This window comes from Anoplopoma fimbria, chromosome 14, assembly GCF_027596085.1.
Source record: "Anoplopoma fimbria isolate UVic2021 breed Golden Eagle Sablefish chromosome 14, Afim_UVic_2022, whole genome shotgun sequence".
Taxonomy (NCBI): Eukaryota; Metazoa; Chordata; class Actinopteri; order Perciformes; family Anoplopomatidae; genus Anoplopoma; species Anoplopoma fimbria.
Window position 1 is genome coordinate 11,484,664 of NC_072462.1, and position 20,635 is coordinate 11,505,298.

Here is a 20,635-nt window from a genome sequence, read left to right on the forward strand (position 1 = left end):
ACAGACATTGTGTCTGACATGTATCATACATGTCGTTGAAGACGTTAAAACACAGAAACATGAACTACGTCATGCGAACATTACGTCAGGACTGAGCCGCCATGGGCCAATCACGGTCTCCACTTTTGGGCGGACTATTTGAACGTTCCAAACGTCTGGTCGCTGATTGGCTGAGGGAGACGTCAGTCGGGGGGATCGGCTCATGCGATAGATAGGCTGTATTTCCATTCCAGTGACTTTGTCGGTGAATTAAAGATTGTCTATCGATCTTAAGTAAAAAAAAACTTGACGGAAATGAAATAAATCGAGATAAAACGACACCAAAACATGAATTTTTATGCTCTATTGACGCCGTTAAATCCGAAAGGAGCTGATTTCTATTATTGAACCGAAGCCTTCTGATTGGTTGGTGCCGTGTGACGTCAGTAGGTAGGCGTGACCTTTATGAACATCAACAAAAGAGAGAACAAGAGAAAGAGAAAGAAGAGAGGAGACCAGAAGCACTGTACGGCACAGAGACAACAGAGATGTGGATTTAACCTGCAATAACAGGTAGAGTGAACCTTTATTACTCAATAGTAACGTTACATTTGGTCTTTTCTGCTAACACCTTACATTAACTCGAAAGAGGAGAGACGGAAGAAAGAGAATGAAACTGATCGCTCGACAATGGGACCTCCATTTAGCTACAACATAACTAACCCAGAGCTAACCATTGGTAAACATCAATGACGTCTCCTTTTCCTGCTGCCGATATATCCAGCCTATAGCACAGTTTAGACACAACTCGCACATCACGTTTGAAATTGCTAATTTGCCATATCTGTGAAGAAATGTTGGCATCTACAGCGAATGTAAAAATATATATATATGTATTTAAGCTACAAGAGTTTAAATGAAGAGTCTCATTTAAACTCTTGTAGCTTAAATACATATATATATATTTTTACATTCGTTTACACGTCGGGGTTCCTTCCTGCAGCCAGAGATGTTGTTCTGCCCGTCTGTTGTCATCGGTATCCTGGATCCACACAGAGCTGTATACGTTGAGCCTTAAAGTACATTTTAATTCAACAGAATCTAGAAAAAACATTCGTTTTTATTGATAATGGTGTCGACCAGTGTAGTTGAGAGACATTTACGGTATCGGGGATGAAACACAGCCCCTCCCCCGCTCCCTTCAGAGAGGGTTTAAACGGCAGCTAGCCTCGGTGAACGATAGCCTCCTCGGTTATCATCAACTAAAACCATCAAAACCGAGGGTTTCATCGGTTCAAGCCGCTAGGAATGGTGTGTTTTTTGTGCGTGTGTGTTTAATGTTAAGTAACAGACAGAACATCGGAAAAAGCAGTTGTTTTTCTACAGTCAGAGGACGGAGAAGGCGTCTGCCAGAGGAAATCTGACACCGGAGCTCAGCTGAGGGAAGTGGGCTGGCTCTAAGCTGTGACCCCTGCTAGGGCTGAGAGAGCACGTAGGCCAACAATACACAGCATAGGGATAATACAACAAAGATCACAAACATAGGATCTATCACTGAAGATCACAAACGTAGATACATAATGAAATAATAGAGAATAATCCATTTGTTTTGGTTAATTGTGTTGGTACAGGCTTTTCTTCTGATTCACTTGAAAGATTGACTATTGATTCAGATTACAGTGTTTGTGGACTGGAACTTGACATAAATACTTGTAATATTTTTGGAGCTTAACCTGGGTGCTTTCCCTTTTTTGCAGTGAAGATACTGTGGTAAAAAACAAAACTAGAGAACACTTCCTCCAGTGCCAGCCAACAGACATGGATGCCCACAAGCTGATGAAGGAGCTGCGGGTGAACTATGAGCAGGAGGCCTGTTATCGCCCCAAAGAGACGGGGCTGAGGCTCATCGAATCCACAACAGAGGTGAGCACACCTGGGGGAAAGAAAATGGATCGTTAATGCACAGGAGTCAGAAATGGGGAATCCTCTTCTGAACATTAAACACATTTAGAAGTTGAAGAGTTATTACATTTTTTTGATTGACCTGTTAATCTATTGTGAAGTCTATTAAATGTAAAACAACAACAACAAACAACAAGTCTGATCTGCTTTTTAGTATGACTAAACCTCTAAAAGACTTTTCTGCCAAAACGTAAATAAGCATTAGTGTGTGGCAGATAAATCTGTGTAATCAACAAACATGTCTTTTTTCCCAGGATAACAGTCGGATCTCGGCCAAGTGCAGAAATGCCAAAGTGGAGGACCTGTGGAGTCTGACCAGCTTCTTCGGTTACAGCACGCAGACCTTTGTCCTGGCCGTTAACCTGCTGGACAGATTCCTGGCCATGATCAGGGTAAGGGAAGCTCAAATCCTGATAGGACCAGACACAGGACACTTTAGCTTTCGTTTTGAACAGGGCAAAGTGACACATTTCTGCAGCTTATGCAGTTTGTAAATCTAGTGTCCTGTACAGATGTAGGTGTTAACAAGTTTTTAGTTAAAGAGCCATTTGCTCAAAGGATTCAGCTTGAATTATATGTGCACTAAAATGTTTACAGAAATTAAGTACAGGATTTATTTGAAAAAAAATCTCGTTTGTTAGTTGTCTTTATTATGTTAATAAATCAATTACTTTCTACATATAATATTTTTAGTTATTGTGGATTTGTTTTACTTATTTTACTATGTCTCGTTTGCATTATCTCTATGCTGCTGTAATCCTGTACATTTCCCCACTGCGGGACGAATAAAGGATTATCTTATTTTATCTTCCTTAGTCAGTTTGTTTCTAATACTGAATAATTAATCAAATTCAGCAAGTTAAATTATTTTGTTGATGATCTAAATAAATAAATGGTCGACTAAACCAGGTCCAGCTCAAAGCTGTAAATCTTTTACTTAATCAGTCCTACTGTCAAACAGTTTCTCTAACCCTCGTGTCCTCCTCCTCAGGTCCAGCCGAAGCACCTGTCCTGCGTCAGCGTCACCTGCCTCCACATGGCAGCCAAAGTGACTGAGGAGGAGTGCGACCTGGCGCCCGTCGACGAGCTCATCCGCATCGGCCAGTGCCGGTTCACTGTGTCCGACCTCTGCCGCATGGAGAAGATCGTCGGCGAGAAGCTCAACTTCAAGACCAAAGCCGTCACTGCCTTAACCTTTCTGCACTTGTACCACCAGATCGCACTTTCGCACTCCACGGACAGGTGAGACCGCCGCCGTGAACAGGGAATGATGCGCTACTTAATATCCCTGTAGAGTTTACATACTACCTGGTTGTCATCAGTGAGACGTTTATTTTCATTTCTATGAGGACACAAACTTTTTTTCTGACATGTTTGCAGCCCTGTTTTGGCCACATTCAGGATTAAGCCTGCAAATTTCCCCGCTGCGGGACTAATAAAGGATTATTTTATCTTATCTTATCTTATTAGTTTCACATCTCTTAATGTCAACCTAAAATGTCAGAGTTCAGATCAGCTTGCAAACACAAAGATTCCTCCCATGATTTGATTGGCTGAACTTCTTCATCACTGCTTGTTTGTCCCGGTGATTCCAGCTGACACCTCACACTTGCATAACCCTGACAAGATGTATTGTTTTCAATATGCGTCACTGTGGTCTAAATCTCTGCACAAGCTTAAATCATGTTGGTTTTTTATGATGTTTTTTAGTTAAATGGTCCTACAAAACTTATGATGCGATGACTCGGAGTTCATTCTATCTGTCTTTTCAACACACACCTTAACCTGCCTGTGTGTTTGTGTGTCTGTGAACAGGACAGAGACTCTGAGCCTGGAGAAGCTGGAAGCTCAACTCAAAGCCTGTCTGTGCCGGATCTCCTTCTCTAAAGCAAAGGTAGGAATTCAGAGCAGAGGGTCAGAGGTCAGACAGGATTACAGTAGCTCAGAAATGTTTTTATATAAATGTCACTGCTAGTTTGACAACACTGAAACTGTTTAACACTTCTGGTCTCTTTTCTTTCGGTTTGTCCATCCAGCCTTCCGTCCTAGCCTTGTCTCTCCTGAGGCAGGATATCAAAGCCGTCCAGTCGGAGGACATGTTGGAGATAGCCTATCACATCCAGAGACACTTAAAGGTAAACATCGTGTTTTATTTATTACATAACAGCTGCAGGGAGGGAAAGCAACACCTGTGGAAACCCAGTGTAATGGAAAACCAAAAATAAAAGGTTTTCTTTACCACAACAGCAGCTTGGATTAAATTCAATGAGAGCTTAAAAGGTTTTATTTCACAGGTCTCCAAGTTAAATTCACTGCTGATGTCAGCTCAATGTTTCCCGGATTAGTTACCAACAGGAAACTATATTCTAATACCACTAACATTGACGTAACAAACAACTATTTACCGGCAGCGCAGCCTGAAGTCTTATTACTTCATGGGGAAAGTTCAGTTTTTGGCTTAATGTAAGGGGAAGTGAACACAACACAGAATTGTGTGTAATCATACTCTGTACAGAAGCAGGAGTGGGGGGTATTTATTCTCGGCTCTGCTCTGTCCTGTGTTGTGACGGCTTCACTCCACACCTTAAAGGCAGGGAGAGTTTAAATGCCTGCAAACACGTGGGATTTCTGCCAAATGTTTGATGGTGATATTTCCGGGCGTTTCCACCCTCCTTTACAAAATTACAATTATTAAAATGTAAAATGATTAGTTTATATGCCCAAGTTGGGGGCATATTTTAAACTTTACATGTTGTTTTTTCAGTTCTTTCATCCTAAATTGTGATTAGAGATCATTTTAAATCCTGCTACGTCGCTGACACTGATACTTACACTCAGCTCTCCCACTTAGAAACACTTTAAAGTTCAGGTGTTGCATTACCAGCTGATCAGGTTTCAGCACAAACATACAGACGCTGTTTTAACCCGGGTTCTCCTAACCTTAAAAAAGAAACCAGGTTACTGTTTACAGGAACATACTGTTAGGGGATGAGATTAGTTTAAATGCACCGATGTCAGTCAGTGAACAGGGCCGAGGGCCAGGCAGTTAAACTGAACTGTGTGCTTTGGTTTCAGATTACAGACGGCGAGCTGCGGCTGTGGAGTGATCGTGTGGCTCTGTGTCTGTCCGACTACGCCTCCCCTGAATGCAGCAAACCCAATCACAGGAAGCTGCAGTGGATCGTGTCGCGGCGGACTGCCCAGAACCTGCACAGCTACCGGACCGTGCCTGAGCTGCCCACCATCCCAGAGGGCTGCTGGGATGAGAGCGAGAGGTCAGAGCCCCAAACACACCTGAACCAGATACCAACACTGTCAGAGCCCCAAACACACCTGAGATACCAACACTGTCAGAGCCCCAAACACACCTGAACCAGATACCAACACTGTCAGAGCCCCAAACACACCTGAGCCTGATACTAACACTGTCAGAGCCTCAAACACACCTAAACCAGATACCAACAGTCAGAACAAGCCAGGCAACCACTTATAAAACTTTGTTCTCAACTAAAAATGACTCAGCCCAATTGAAAAATAAACAATAAGAATAACTAAATCATACATTAAACTAGGGATCAATATCTAAAGTAAAATAGGAGTGAAAATTCAGCACAGCGCTTCAAGGCAATCTTAAACTATCAGACTCTGAGTCGCTTTAATGATTCAGTTTCACTCTGACGCAGATGTCAGCCTGATATGTGATGTCAAATACCAAACACTCCTAAAGACAATAACAGACACATTTCAATTTAAAAGGAACCAGACACACCTTGTGTGTCACGGACACACCAGATGTTTGTATCTATAGCAAAGCAACACTGATAAACACACTGTAAGAAGTCCATCCCATAGCCTGCAGTTTAAAGTTAGTCACTTCATGTTCCAGCTGTAACAGTCTGGTGGTGGATCATGTTTTTATATAGTTTTTCAGTTTTGATTTGGAACAGCTGGAAGTTAAAGTTTAAAGTTTTTTTTCTAAAATAAGGACTCTGCTCAGGAATTCTTTACAGTGTGCTATCTGCGGGTGTGTGTTGTAACACTCCTCTGAGGCAAAACACAAATTTCTGACGTTTTGTAACAACACGTTTTGTAACAACACGTCACACACACACACACACGCACACAGTCTCAGCTTGTCAGGGCCTCTCATATCTCCTAGCACTGCATGATGGGATGTGTGTGGGTCTCCTGTCGTGTGCCACTGACACAGACGTTTCCATGACGTCAGCAGGGGGCCTCGCCTTTATGTAACATGGAACTTTTGGAGTGTGTTTAGAAAAGAAAAAGAAAGGAGGAACTAAAACAGGGAGACTTTCCACAGCTGACTCATACAGACACTGGTCATTAACCCACAGAGGAGCTCAGCCAAACAGAACCCTGCTGACTGTCACATGTTTGTTTAAACCCTGGTTTTTAAAAGTTAAATTCCACATCTGAGCTTTAAAAACAGACAGACCGCTGAGTCAGACTTTAACTCAGTCAGAACATGAGATCAGGTGATGACAGATTGCAGCAGTCTGCTTTATTGTTTCTTCACTCATACATTACATCATATAAGCTTCCTTTCTCCCTGTGTGACATTCATGTTAACAAGCTCAGGAATTATAAAGTTCTAAGGGGGCAGAGTGATTCTTATTTATTTATTTTACACTACTAGTTGATCTGTATTTCTTCAATCATATTTTATGTATTTCTTACTAGTTAGGTCCATCTTGTTTAGTCCTTCAAACATCACAAATTATGACCAGCGTCAACTTCAATCTTCAAATTTCTGTCTCATTAACAGCAAAGAAAACAATCTTTTTTAAATATTAAATTTAGTTTAACTTGTTGTTACTTTAGAAAAATAAATCAATAACAAGAAAAATACCATGTGCTGTTATTGACTGTTGTCTTGAACAAGAAAATCTTTGGCTTGACGGATCACTAAAATGAATAGATTATTAAAATAGACAGCATTCTGTTTGTTGACTAATCCATTTGTTGCCCACTATTCAGTATTCATATTTAAATTATGACAAAAGTTTAACAAAAAGTACATATCTACTTCCATTCAAACAAAGTCCTTTCTGAACTGTAGAGGTCAAAGTTCAGAATCATTCACTGAGACGATGTGATGGAGTCAAGTCTCCATGAAGTTTGATGGTTGATTTCACCACATGTGAAACATTATAAACCTCTGACTTCACCTTATCTGTGTGTATTCACCCTTTATCTAACTGTGTTAACTGACGGTGCGTCCCTCTGTGTCTCTACAGTGAGGACTCCTGTGAGGACGTGATGAGTTCAGGGGAGGAGTCTCTCAGCAGCTCTCTGGGCAGCGACACCGAAGGGCCCTACTTCCCTCTGCACCTCCGCCGCCAACACCTCCACGCCTGATGCCTCTCCCGAGGCCTCCTCGTCGTTTCCCCCCCTCTCAACTTCTATACCCCTAAGTCTTTAATTTATTGTTTAATAAGCTCTGGTGCTGGGGGGGGAGAATCGCACAACAACTGGCAGCTGAGCAGTCCGATCTCTTCCTGGTAGATTTTTTAGTTTGTAGACGCGCCGGTGCATGTTGAGATGTCACATTCCAGGATTGTAAGATTTTAAGGACACACAGTTCACATTGTCAACAAGATAAGTTGCCAAAATGTATTTATTTAATTGAAGAAACGTTTTTTGACTGTTATTATTGTAAGATTGCTTTTATTAAGGGTGAGGAGGAGTTTTATTGTTGTACAGAAGCTGAGAGCGGCGGTGGTCAGTGATGGAGATGTAAACGTTGAAGTTATTACATCCTGATCACCACTGAACCCTCTACATCTTCTGGATCACAGGGTTGAAAAGTAAAAACAGTTAGTGATCACGTCTGCTCTCATCTTCTGCAGTTAAGTTTCATGTGCAGTTTTCTTTGTTTGAAATCTCTTTTGAAGTTTTAAACGGGCCGACTGGAGGCTTGAGTTTGTGTCTGGATGGAGAAACTCGTATAGTTCGGTGAACAGTTTCTGACACATCAGAGATCGCATTCAGTCAGGGTGACGTGCCTTGCTCAAAGGGAGCGGAGGGAGAGATGGTTCAGATCTGAGCCTTGCCGATCTACAGGCTGTTCGGATGAAGAATAATTTAAGGAGTGTGCGTTTGTGGATGTGTGCACGTATGACCCTGGTTTAAAATTTAAAGTAGATACATTTTAGGATGTAGCTTAAAATCGTTTGGTGTTATGAAACTGAGAATGCTGTATGGAACAAAGGAATGCTGATGGTGTAAAAGAAAAAATGTCTAAAAAATGTCAAAAATGTAAAGAAAAATGTTAATAGAAAAACATGTAAAACTGTAAATGATGTACAAAAAAAAAATGTTAATAGTTCTTTGTAGATATTAAGTTATTTATTCCCTTTTTGTCACCTGTACTGAAAAAAAGTCTAAAATCTTATAAAAAATATTATTTTTTATACTGTTGTCTGTCTTTTTATTTCATCATGTTCGAAAAATGACAACAAACTGCTTGGATCTGTTTACTTCACACAAACTGAAAGTGAAAACTGAATGAACATAAGTGATTTATTCAGAGTCACAGGGCCAGTGAATTGACTCAATTAAATCATATAAAATAATAAAAATAAAAGAGAACATTGTTTGTATGTATTTGGATTTAATTCACTCACACTGTCCACAGTAAATGATTGACAGATGAGTGTTCTGTGTCAGTGAATTTAAATATCCATCAATGCATAAGAGCATGAAAAGAAGCTTATTTGATGCACATTTGAACCAATGTTCTCCACAGTGGCCCGATTTTATGTTGTATTTTGGCAAACTGAGACTTCTAAAATGAAAGTCGCAACTCGGGGGGAATGCACAATAACGTTTTTTTATTGTTCATATCGCCCTTTTCACCTTTAAGAATACTAACTGTGACGCTTAACATGTCTAGTTGTTAAGTTTTATTACAGAGAAGTAAGGTCTACTCTCATTTATCAAAGTCAATATACAACTGAGTGAGTTCCGAGAAACTGAACCGATGAAGAGAAATGTCAAACCATCCAGACACTGTAAAAAGAAGATCTCACTTCTAACAAAACACATACGCACACAATCAGCAAGTCCCAGGATGTAGATGTTCCTAAAAAGGTCTTATTTGAGTACTTTCAGCAACAGGAAGAATGATTCCTTTAATTTACTCCAAATAAGAGCAGTTTTACTTTTGTTCTAACTGTTATCATTGTTTAATGTCGCTACTTTTAACTTTAATTTTGAAATCTTCTATCTCAGACTCTAAAGTTGCAAAAGTCTCAAATGTTGCCGAGCAGCGGCCTCCAGCAGTTTATTCATCTTTCATCACACACACTCGCGCTTTATCACTTCAGCAAGCAAAAAGGCACAAAACAATATAAATTTCATTCAGTCCTACCAGACTGGTCTGCAGTCAGTCTTCTTCGGCCTGCAGTCTGCAGACATCCTTGGGGATCACTCCAACATGCAGCCTGTTAATCCTCCCCCATTAGATCCAGTTTGCATGTATATTTTTGGAACATACAATCCCAGTGAATAATACCAGTGTAAATCCATTTCATAAATCCTGAGGTAGCTGAAGACGACGACGATCAGAAAAAAACCCCCATTCCTTTCAGTTTGAGTCTGGTCAGTCCAGCCTCGTGTTTTGGTTTTCCTGAGTTATTAAGAACACAGCGTGTATTCATAACGATGCAGTCCCCCCCTCAGTGTGACGATCAAAACCCCATCCGAGACTTCTTCTTCATCTTGAGCTGCGACGGCCCCGGTCGACCCTGTGAGCTCTGGGAAAAAGGCAGAGACTGGGAGAGACCCGACCAGAGGTGGGCCTCCTGGGACAGGTCCGTCCGGAGGCTCCTCTGGGAGGAGTTTGGGGCAACGGGGGGAGGTGGGTGGTGCGTGGTGCTCTCCCCATCCGGGAAATAACTGTCATGCTGCGAGGGCTCATCCTAGAAAACAGATGGGGGAAAAAAGAAGCTGTAGTGTAAAAGGTAAATCCTTTTTTAGCTAATAAGAACATAGCGTCACACTAGAGCCCTGTGAGGCTGGAATGTCCACAACATACCAGAAAACTAGGGACCCCTAACCCTCAAACCTCCTCTCTCTGTCTCTGTGCCTCACAATATATACATATATTGATTTAACTCACAGAAACCTGTTAAACTGCATCCAGCTCATCCACTCTTGCCACCAGAACAACAAAAAATGGTTACAAGCATAGATGAGATCAATACAGCTGTACAGGTCAAATAACAGCAACAATAAATATTGAATCAATTATATTTCTTTAATTACCACGAAAACTGTGACCTGTTCCTGTTCTGCGTCGACTGGACAAATTTGTCGTTGGAATAGTTAGCAGCAGACCGACATGACACAGAAACACATTCCTCTTACCTGTGATGCAAACAGAGATCTGAGGTAGTCCTCTGCTGGACGTTTGCGTCTCCTCTGATTGGCCAGTGTGGATTCATGTTTTGGTGTCTGGGAGAGTGCGATGGTGCTGCCGGGAGTCTGCTGGTCACCTTGTGTGTACCTAACACTCTGAGGTGTGGTGGTCAGTGTGGCAGCTGGAGTGTGAGTCTGTGTGGCAGAGGGTGTGGTGGGTGTCGTGGCTCTCGGCGTCCCGCTCTCCAGAAAGCCCTCCAGATGGGACAGATAACCTTCGTTGTCCGACGGCGCCCCCTGGCTCGCTGCGGAGGACCAGCCCATCGAGTCGGAGAAGTCGCTCAGCCCGGACTGGTAGCTGAGGGACGAGGCGAAGCTCCCCACCAGATCCAAGCGTCGGCCCGTAGCCCTCTTCGCCTCCTTCTCCCTCCTCCTCTTCCTCCTCAGAGCCGTCACCTTCTCCTCCCTGTTCAGCCCGAGCTGCTCATCCCACCATGCCCGCCACGCCCCCTCGCCCTGCCAGGAGACGGTCAGGCGTTGGCTGATCTCGTCCATCCATACTTCTGTATCCACCTCGTCTGGAACTGTAACCAAGGCTGGGGCCTGAAGGGGGGCGGAGACGGCACCGTGGACCAGCAGCGAGCCCTTGGACATGCACGCTCTCAGATCGTTCCTCAGGCTCTGCACGCGCTCCTCTTCTGTCGGATCTTTCGCCTCGTTGACCGGTAGCTGGAGGTCTTTGGTTTTGACCGTGAGGTGCTGTGGGCGGCGTGGACGGGGCTTCTTCTTGCGACTCTTCTGCACCAACTTCTGGAGCCAACGTTTCCACGTAACAAGAACTCCATCGCTGAGCTGTACTGGCCGCTCAGCAGGACCAGCGCGACCCGAGCTGCTGGAGCCTCCACCGCCAGTTACCTCCACATCGCCGGGTTCCTCTGGGTTATCTCTACATCCCTCTCCATCTTTCACACCTGCATCCGGTCCGCTCACTCCATCCATCTCTGGATCTTCGTTGACGATGACTTCCAGCCTTAAATGCTTCGGTAAACGACTTCTCCCTCGGGGCTCTAAATCCTCAGAGGAAGAGTCAGAGTACACGTCCCTCTCTGGTGTTTCAGCCACGAACCTCGGCACATTCGGGCCCTGGGTCGGTCCGATTACGTCCTCGTCGCTCGACGTGTCCGATACAACCAGTTTAGGATGCGGTGGTCGAAGCTGTTGAGCGGTTTTCCCCCCTGAAGTTGTGGTTTCTTTCAGAGCCGGTTGTGGCGGCGGTTGGTCCTCTGCTGCTGGAGGTCTAGAGGTGTCCGGCTGCTCTGGCTCCAGGGTCTGGTAGAAAATGTCCCCCGCCTCCGTCAGCTGGAGGATACAGATGCACTCATCCCCACCGGCCTCTCTTCCTCCTCTCTTTTGGATACAAGTCAGACCTGATGACAAAACCAAAAAAAAAGTTCAGGCCAAACACATGTGATAAACATAAAGTAAAAGTATATTATGTCAACTGTAGTATCTTGTAACAAGCTGGTCACCAGTTTGTTAACAGTAGAGTTAAGACCACTAGTTTGTCCACCAGAGGGAAACCTACAGTTTTAAACTGTAAAAATGTCCCGCTCAGTACATAGGTCTCAATGTCTTTAATAACAAAATCTTAATGGAATACTTCACCCCCAAAGTGACCATTTGTATATTTCTCTCTTGTGTTACCTTCAATGTTTTTTTCTCTCATGCCTCCACGGTGAATGGAGAATCAAAAAACTGAGAATAGTCTTGATGAATTGAAGTAAATGGAGGCACGTTTACCAGCAAAAATATATCAAAACATCATTTTTACAAACTCTCACACAACTCGTGCAGTATTATCCAAGTCTGATTTATCCATCCATATGCTCACTGCTTCCCAAGCACATGCATCTTCTCTAAAACCTTCCTATTTAAAACCTTTCGGACTCGTCCTCAGCTCGCCTGAGCAAGCGTTAGTCTGTTTCTGCAATATTATTTTAAATAGCAAGGTTGTAGCAAAGATGCATATGTATGTGTATGTGTGATCATACGGCTGGATAAATGAGACTTGGATTCAAAGTTGTGTGAGAGTTTGTAAAAGAATGCTTTTATTTTGATAAAAGTAAGCAATTCATTTTGGGGGTGACGTATCATTTAGGGATTCTTATCAAAAGTTTTGTCTTCTGTTAAAAATGTTATCCAAGCTAATACATCGTTATGTTATCTTGTAAACTCTGTAATGTCTGTATCAGCCTCAGAAAACCAGTGCGGGATGAAATCTAATGGACATACTTAAGTCTTATTCACTGACAGAGGAAAACACACACACACACACACCCAGTCGTCCATCCGTACCTGCAGCAGGTGAGGACAACCTGCTGGTGGCGAGGTCCAGGCGGTGAGGGATCTGGACAGGAAGGTGTTTCAGACTGTCTCTGGGTCTGAGCAGCGCCTGAGGAGGACCTTGACTGGAAGAGGCCTCCGCTCTGCCTCCTGCACACACACACACACACACACACACACACACACACACACACACACACACACACACACACACACACACACACACACACACAGTGAGTACAGAACCTGATCCCTCTTGAGGTTACAAAACACAAACACACTGAAACATCCGGGACATTTAGCACCGACTTGTAGCATCGACTGACCTGAGTACTGCAGCAGTGTGATTTCCTGGGAGTTATGAGAGCCCAGCAGCACCTTAGTGGTCCTAGCGCCGCCCACTGTGGAGCCAGAGGAGGCGGAGCCACACACAGCAAGACAAAACATGGGAGGGGACTTCATCATGTGATCCCACTTGAGCATGGGCATGCAGGGGAAGCGCTCATCCATGATGTAGGCCGAGTACTGAGAGAGAGAGAGAGAGAGAGAGAGAGAGGAATTATTAAAAATACTTGCTTAAATGAATAAAGAGTTAAATGCTAACATCAAGATGCTAACAATGACCAAGTATAACCTTTACAATGTTCTCCATCGTTGTTTAGCGTGTTAGCATGCTAATATTTGATGATGGGAAGGTATTCCCCTGGAAAAGTGACTTTTGACCTGCTGGTGTTGCTAGAGGACATGTCATAGGGTCATTAATCCTCTGGGGACCATGATGTCAATCCACGGAATAGTTGTCATATTTCAGTCTGGACCAAAGTTGAAGACTGACCGAACAAGCTTTGACAAAAATGTTTTTGATTTGAATAGATGCAATTTCTGGTAAAGTGCACTTCATAAAATATCAAATTTTGGTGTTTATAGTTTTCAAACATAGTTGCTGCTTTATTATTGCTCTGGATTTCTTACCTTTAATTATAGTAACCATGCAATTTGGGTTTTGAAATCTAAACTCCAAACATACACCTGTGAGAACCCTGACATCTAGTGGTAACAAGCAGGTACTGCACCATATCAATAATTGGAAATAATAATAATAATCAATCCTTTATTAGTCCCACAATGGGGAAATTATTTCTCTCATTTAAATAATTGGAAAGGCCCCAACCAAATGGGGGGAGTGTTTCCAAATTAGTAAAATACCCGAGTATTGATAAGGTCCGGAGTAAACGGTAAAGAGGTGGATCGCAGTAGTAGTGAGCGACCTGAGACAGCACCAACCGGTGACTTAAAGGGTCCACGCCCTAAATGATGCCCAACGTTAAATTGAAACATCCGTGTCATAAAGAAATTCAGCCCCTTTTTGATTTACCTGAGTGGTGACGATGTGCTGGAAGGTGTGGACGTGTCCCAGATATCTGGACAGAATGAGCCTCTCCCCACTGCGACACTCCGGGGTGTTGCTGATACTGAACAGAGTGTGACTCGAGACCGGACTCTCCTGGAGGGACACAGGAGGAAGGGGACCGGTCAGAGCGGGGTAAAAGGTCAGGAGTCATGAGACATGGGTGTTAGGTGGTGAATGAAAAGAGCAAGAGAGGAAGAGAGAAAAAGAGAATGTGAGAGGAGGAGCATGAAGGAGAGAAAAGGAGGAGATGGAGAATGAGGAAGGGGACAATTTGACATAGTCAGTCATCTGTAAGAGAAGGACACTAACAGTGTGGTTTATCTTTTCTCTTCTTGGCTCCAGTTAAAAGATCAGACACTTTCATATTTCTAACCCGCTGCATGCTATGTAGTTATTTTCCGCAAAGTGCAGAATGAATGGAGTTACAGTTACTATGGCCGAAACTGTAATAAAGGCATTCAGCAGCAGACAGAATTAATTTAAGCTTATATTCTCACCATGAAGGCAAAACGAGTTCTTAAAAATCTACTTTTGAGTAAATATTTTGCAGCCAAAGTTAAATCGATTACAGGATATTCAACCTTTGTTTTTTATAATGCATGCAATACTTGACTTGTTATAATAAGATAATTACAATCCCTCCTCAGCATTGTGGAGGTTAGTTTAACTGGTTTTCAAGGTTCCACTCAAAGTGACTCCCATATTAAGTTACACAGTGTTCTTTGGGAAAACAGACACAGACACTGAACTCGTCCACACTGAATAACATGGAGACAACTAGCGCTATCTCTTCTCTCACCCTGATATCCGTCAGCTCCACCCCCGTCCTGTCTGCGTACACCATCACCCTCGGGTGGGCGGAGAACTCGCACCATCGCCACGACGACTTTGCGTTGAAGTACAGGTTGGCGTCTTCCTCCCGGACCTTCTGCATCCTGATGGGAGAGGGAGGCGTTCTCGCTTTAAGTCGGACGGATTAAAACAGACAACACCTGTATCTGTATGAGGAATCAGTAATCGTCTCTCTCACCCTCTGCCGACGCTCCACAGGTTTGCTGCTCCACTCTCACTCGCCACCAGAACTTCACCTAAGACGTGAGGACTGACAGGACGCTACATTAACACCTTTTCCTCGGTCTGCGACCCTGGAGGCTTCTGGTGATCACTCACCTGACGCTGACGCAGGTCGCGACCTCTCCGGTGTTGACAACTTGCAGCAGACGAGGCTTGTTTTGTTCACTGAACCGCCAGACTCCACACAGTCGATCGGACCGCACGGCGACGCAACCTGTAGACAAATCAAATAAATGTTCAAATGTCCGCACGGGCCGGCACATCCCACTCCTCGTGACATTTCTTTACACTCTCTCGTTCTTACAGTCGTTGAACATGGAGGTAGAGCTGATCTGTCTGATGGGGCCATTCAGCTGGAAGCTAAACGGGTCACTGCTGCTGGCGTCCACACTGGAGGAACCTCCTCTGTGGTGCTGCAGCTCTACTCTGTGGAAGTCTGAGGTACTTGCGTTAAGAACCAGAGGCCGAAGAAACTCAAAGCTGGAAGAACGGCACTTTGCTTCGAGACGACCTCTGCCGTTAGTGCTTTATATCGCAAAAGAAAATTCAATCTTTGTCCTAAACCAAAAAGTATTTGCTCCGATCTGCAGGATACTGAGGCGGTCCAGGCCCTGGTTTCCAGGGTAGAGGAGGCAGCCGCGCTGAGGGTCACTGCCGCTCTGTGAGAAGGGGACGAAGGCCAGGGCCCCCCCTGTGGCCCCCTCGGAGAACAGGGCGCGGTCCCTCTGCTCCGTCAGCTCCTCGTGCAGCAGAGAGCCGAGCAGCTCGGTGGGCACGGCGGGCACCACGTCCGACAGCAGGGCGCTATACACGTCCAGAGATTTGGAGGAGTACGACAGCGGGCACCTGGACAAAAGACGCAACAAATTTATAAAAATGCCCACCAGACAACGGGGGCATTTACCGATTGGTCGGGTCTGCTCACATTTTAAACTTCATCATGTCGAGGGCGCTTCTCACGTTGTAAACAGACTCTTTGCCGTATCTCTGCAGAAAGAAAGAAAAAATTTTAAAAAACACAGAACGCATCTTCTGATGACAGCCACAGCCTCCTGCTCAGAGAAGGTTTACACCACAGAACCTTTTCTTCAGTGTTTTTTATCTTGTATATCTAAAGTAATACTAAAATTATAGATGTTAATAATCGACCAATGACTGATAAATGTGAAACGTTGACCAATCACAACAGAGCAGGCTGGCTGACCAATCAGAGCAGACTTTGCTTTCTGGAGGGAGGAGCAAGCGTTACAACGGAGCATTTCAGAGAGAGGGTGAGAAGAGGTGCTGCAGGACAGACAGGATGAGAAAAACAAGGCGGATTATGAGCATTAACGCATGTAAACATGTTGTAACTGTAACTTGAGATAGAAATATGCACCCAGAAAATAGTATAATAGGGCCTGTTTAACATTGTGATCATCTCTTCATTTTTCAGTCTATTTTCAGCAGCTGTGGCACATGAGGTAGAGCGCTTGACCAGCAACCACAAGGTCGGTGGTTCAAACCCCTCTACAGGCAACATGCCGAGGTGTCCTTGAGCGAGACACCTAACCCCAAGCTGCTCCCCGGGCGCTTCATTGCAGCCCACTGCTCCTCCGGGATGGGTCAAATGCAGAGAATTGTAATTTCCCCATTGTGGGACTAATAAAGGCTTAATTATTATTATTAAAATCAGAGAGCTATCAGAGCCCTGCCTATTCTTTATTTCCCCTGACAAGTATTTGAACAAACAAATACATGATAAATAAAATAAAAAATAAACAGACATAGAAAGTAAATTCTTGTCAGTCCCACCTCTCTCTGTACTTGTTCGAAGTTCTCGCTCAGAATTTCACCCATGCACCCAAAGGCATCCTGGCAGTGGTCCAAGAAGAAGTTCTGTATCTAAACAGAAAAAAAGGCAAAAGAATGACAATAAAAAGATCCTATTCTGTAAAAATGAATCTGATCTCCTTGTTCATAAAATGTATTAGGTTATGGGCCACATCATGCATGAAAATGTCCTTTTTGTTTATTTTCCAATGTATAATCCCGAAGTTTTAAATTCAAATAAATGTCTTTTAAGGCATTTTCTATCGCTGGATGAGATAACACAATGGTGATTGAGCCTATTGCCCCCTGAAGAAAGCAGCATTTTAAAGTGCAGTATTATGAACAAGGGGGTCTGTGGCAACAAAAATAAAAATCACTAGTGAAGTGAGATCCAAAAAACACACCTGTAATTACCGTTAATTTACATAGGCAATGATGTATTTTGCCATAGCAAAAAACAACAAAATGCAGATATTTGAGATTGTAACTTTAAGAGCAAACTTTAAAATCTATGTGAAAGTAAAATGTATGGGACAAAACAACTTTCTGTCCCATTGAGAACTTTAGCATTGTAATCAACATGCGTTTCCAAACGCATTAAATACAAAAACATAAATCACCTACAAAGAACCTACACTTTTATTAACCATTTAATACATAGCTCAGGTCTGATGCAACCATTGACTGTAAAACAGAAGTGGACATAGTCAAGATCGGCATTTTGGTTTTTTTTGCAAACCAGTGAACAGAAGTGACCGTATTTGGACATCGGGGCAGTGACGCTGTGGTATACGGCTCTGGTAGCGACCTGTCAATCACAAGGCAGGCCCGCCCTAAAGCATACCCTGCTTTATGGTCTGTTTGACTCTAAATGGACCATCATTTACTAAATGAACATCATGCTGTATTGAAGAAGACTTGAAACTAGAGAATGAGACCATAAACTCATGTTTACTGAGGGAATAAATCAAGAGGGAAGAACGGTCATTTTCTCATATACTTCTATACAATTGGCCTTCTTTTTTGCAAACAGAGGAGTCGCCCCCTGCTGGTCAGTAGAGATGATGCAAGTTTAAGGAACTTCAGCATTGGCTTCACGTTGTGAATGGGAGGTTTCTGTCTGGTAGCAACCAGAAACTATATTAAAAGTGCCGGGTCACTAAAGACCATAGGTATGAAGCAATGGACACATGCATTTAAGGTTTAAAAAAAATAAAAAATAGTTCACATCTCTTCAGTCTGATAGGTTTTGGGTTTGTTTTGAACTGTTGTACTCACATGTTCTGTGAAGTCCAGCGGGTCTGGAGGCTTCGAAGGCCAAAGAACAGCTGTTTAAAAAAGAAAAGAAAATAATAATACATACACGCATACAGATTAATTTATAAAATATAGAAAATTTCAGAGTTATCTCACTGATACATTTGTCATTTGACCCTCCAAATTGTCGGAAGTTGTACTCCAGTTTGTCATCTTTACTTTAAAAAAATGACTTAGTATAACACACAGCAGATATTATGATTTTCTCAGCGATACAGATCTGAACTGGAGGATGAACAGGGCATGGGACCTGAATGACCCCCGGTGAGGTATAAAAAAATAATAAAAGACTGTTAGGGACTCACTGCTTTTAGGAGACATGAGAGGAACGGGTACCGGCTCAGTGTGACGCCACGTCTCCCCTCTGGCCTGATGTCTGGATGTAAACGTCCAGCTGGAGAGGGGACCTGAGCTGCCCTGAAACCACAACACAACCAAGCATAAGAGAGTCTGACAGTGCACAAGACATCTTCAATCTGATGATCCACTCAAAAAGAGAAACGTCACCAGGGTGTAAGATCTAAGAGGTAGATCATGTTGAAGTTTACTGCAAAATATACATTTGTACAATAATAAGCTTCATTGTTATAATAAACAGAAATATTTCCAATTGATCTTTGATCAGTTACACTAATGGTTTCAGTGCAACAAAGAGGAGGCCTTAAATATTCCTGTTGATCCTTAAATCACTTCTGTTAACAGACAAAAAAAACTAAACTGGTAGTTTGTGTGAGCATAACTGCAGAATTGACTGCATTCAGGAGTTTTACAGGAGCCCATTTTTGCAGCACACACACCCCAAAATGGTATGTCCCAGTTTTAACTCACTATCAGTGTTGTTTATCATGCTTAACTTGATATTGGGTTGTTTCTTTTCCGAGCAGATATTGGCTTCCGTAAGTTTTAAAATGAGTTTTTTTCCTTTTGATTTATTTTTTCTGCGACTTGACGGAAAACTATTTGAACGTCCTGATAACCATCCATTGATACAGAACGTGGTGATACCTGAAGGCAGCTAATGTGTTCATATTTATGTTTTTGAAACAAAATAAATATGCTTGAAATCTCGGCCTCTTATTTAAGTTCTTCTCCGGGTGAAAATAACAACAGTTCATTCTTTCATACGTTGCAGTTCATAATAACGCATTAGGTTTAACTTTCTACAGTAATCAGTATTACTACCCCGACATCAATAAAGAAACAGCGTTTACATGTTAATACTGTCATGGGTTGGTCGACGTGCTTCGGAGCAGCGTGCTGACAGCTGACCCACCTGAGGCACGACGCGGTCATAGCAGCCCCAGTCCCCGGCACCGCAGTGTCTCAGGACCGCGTCCGGCGGCCCGCAGTTGTAGAAAGAAGGAAACAGCTGCTGTGGGAACTGGTAATCCATTGTGTTTGTCATTTAGGAAATCAAATGACTGTCCGGGTCTCAAACGACGCATGTGCGCTCCCGGCTCAGCTAACGCTAGCTCCTGTTAGCTAGCACGAATAAACGTGGTTCTCCTCTTCTGATCGTAACGACACGTTATTACGTCACCTTAGGCGAACAGAGCAGTCTGTGAAGACACACATCTGTGAAGACACACATCTGTGCAGACACACACCTGTGCAGAACGAGCCAAAACCCTTCGTGCATCGCAGAACACGTGCAGCCGCGCGGCCAGAAGTCCAGTCAAGCAAAGCATGACGAACAACAACAATAAGACTTCCGGTTGTTCACATTTAGTTTTATGTTTTTTACTACCAGAATGACAAGGAGATGAGAGAGAAACGCCTATTTCGGCAAACAACAAAATGAAAAGGTAATACGTTGGATGACTTGACATGTAAGATAACAAAAAGAAACACGATATTTAAATAAATAATTCAAAACGATCTCACTCGGGCTTTTGTTTTGAAGCCAGACATGTATCAAGCAAGACTTTCAAAACTTTCAAAATAAAACCAAAGCTTTGGAGAATTAATTAACTGTTTACTTAATTTGTGATTAATTAGTAATAATGGACATTATGATTATTAAATTCATGATAATAATGACCATTATACTTGTTCTTGATTTTGTTTCTTTCTTTTCTTGTTTCCAAGGTCTTCAATGAACGTTTGACCTCACAAATTAAGCAGTTTAATAATGAGTGTATACAAACATGACTGCAGAGATGAGGGAATGAAATAGGAGGATTATGTGCTAGCGTGTTTGCACTAATTTGTTTGTACTATTACCTCTACTAATATGTGTATATATATATATGCATTAATTATTTATTTTATTCACATGCTCAATTATTATTGATTGTTTGTGTCCGTATAATAAGTAGAGCAGCCGTCTATACTGTACAAATAGTGAATAATTTA

The 20,635-nt window shown here is 42.9% G+C and overlaps 2 protein-coding genes across 3 annotated transcripts; one reads left to right on the forward strand and one right to left on the reverse strand.

The window, feature by feature from the left end:
- The first annotated feature begins 417 nt into the window (after window positions 1–417).
- Window positions 418–8,531, forward strand: ccng2 (cyclin G2). The gene is made up of 8 exons (XM_054612043.1): window positions 418–552; window positions 1,737–1,902; window positions 2,196–2,333; window positions 2,933–3,183; window positions 3,757–3,835; window positions 3,978–4,076; window positions 5,017–5,216; window positions 7,200–8,531. Exons 2-8 carry the CDS (start codon window positions 1,798–1,800, stop codon window positions 7,318–7,320), a joined length of 993 nt encoding a protein of 330 aa, XP_054468018.1. The 5' UTR covers window positions 418–552; window positions 1,737–1,797; the 3' UTR covers window positions 7,321–8,531.
- taf1c (TATA-box binding protein associated factor, RNA polymerase I subunit C) lies at window positions 1,827–19,965 on the reverse strand. Of its 2 annotated transcripts, XR_008531708.1 has the most exons (16): window positions 19,554–19,965; window positions 18,586–18,697; window positions 18,242–18,291; window positions 16,946–17,035; window positions 16,077–16,138; window positions 15,747–15,997; window positions 15,456–15,587; window positions 15,248–15,365; window positions 15,108–15,179; window positions 14,877–15,012; window positions 14,042–14,170; window positions 12,993–13,191; window positions 12,679–12,816; window positions 10,333–11,750; window positions 9,335–9,884; window positions 1,827–1,912 (listed from the first exon to the last, which is right to left on the reverse strand). XR_008531708.1 is itself a non-coding variant. In XM_054612042.1 (15 exons), exons 1-15 carry the CDS (start codon window positions 19,683–19,685, stop codon window positions 9,654–9,656), a joined length of 3,270 nt encoding a protein of 1,089 aa, XP_054468017.1. In that variant the 5' UTR covers window positions 19,686–19,965; the 3' UTR covers window positions 8,853–9,653. The 2 variants fall into 2 exon arrangements, 1 of the variants encoding a protein (XP_054468017.1); XM_054612042.1 differs by lacking the exon at window positions 1,827–1,912 and having other exon boundaries at window positions 8,853–9,884.
- Between the last annotated feature and the right edge of the window lie 670 nt (window positions 19,966–20,635).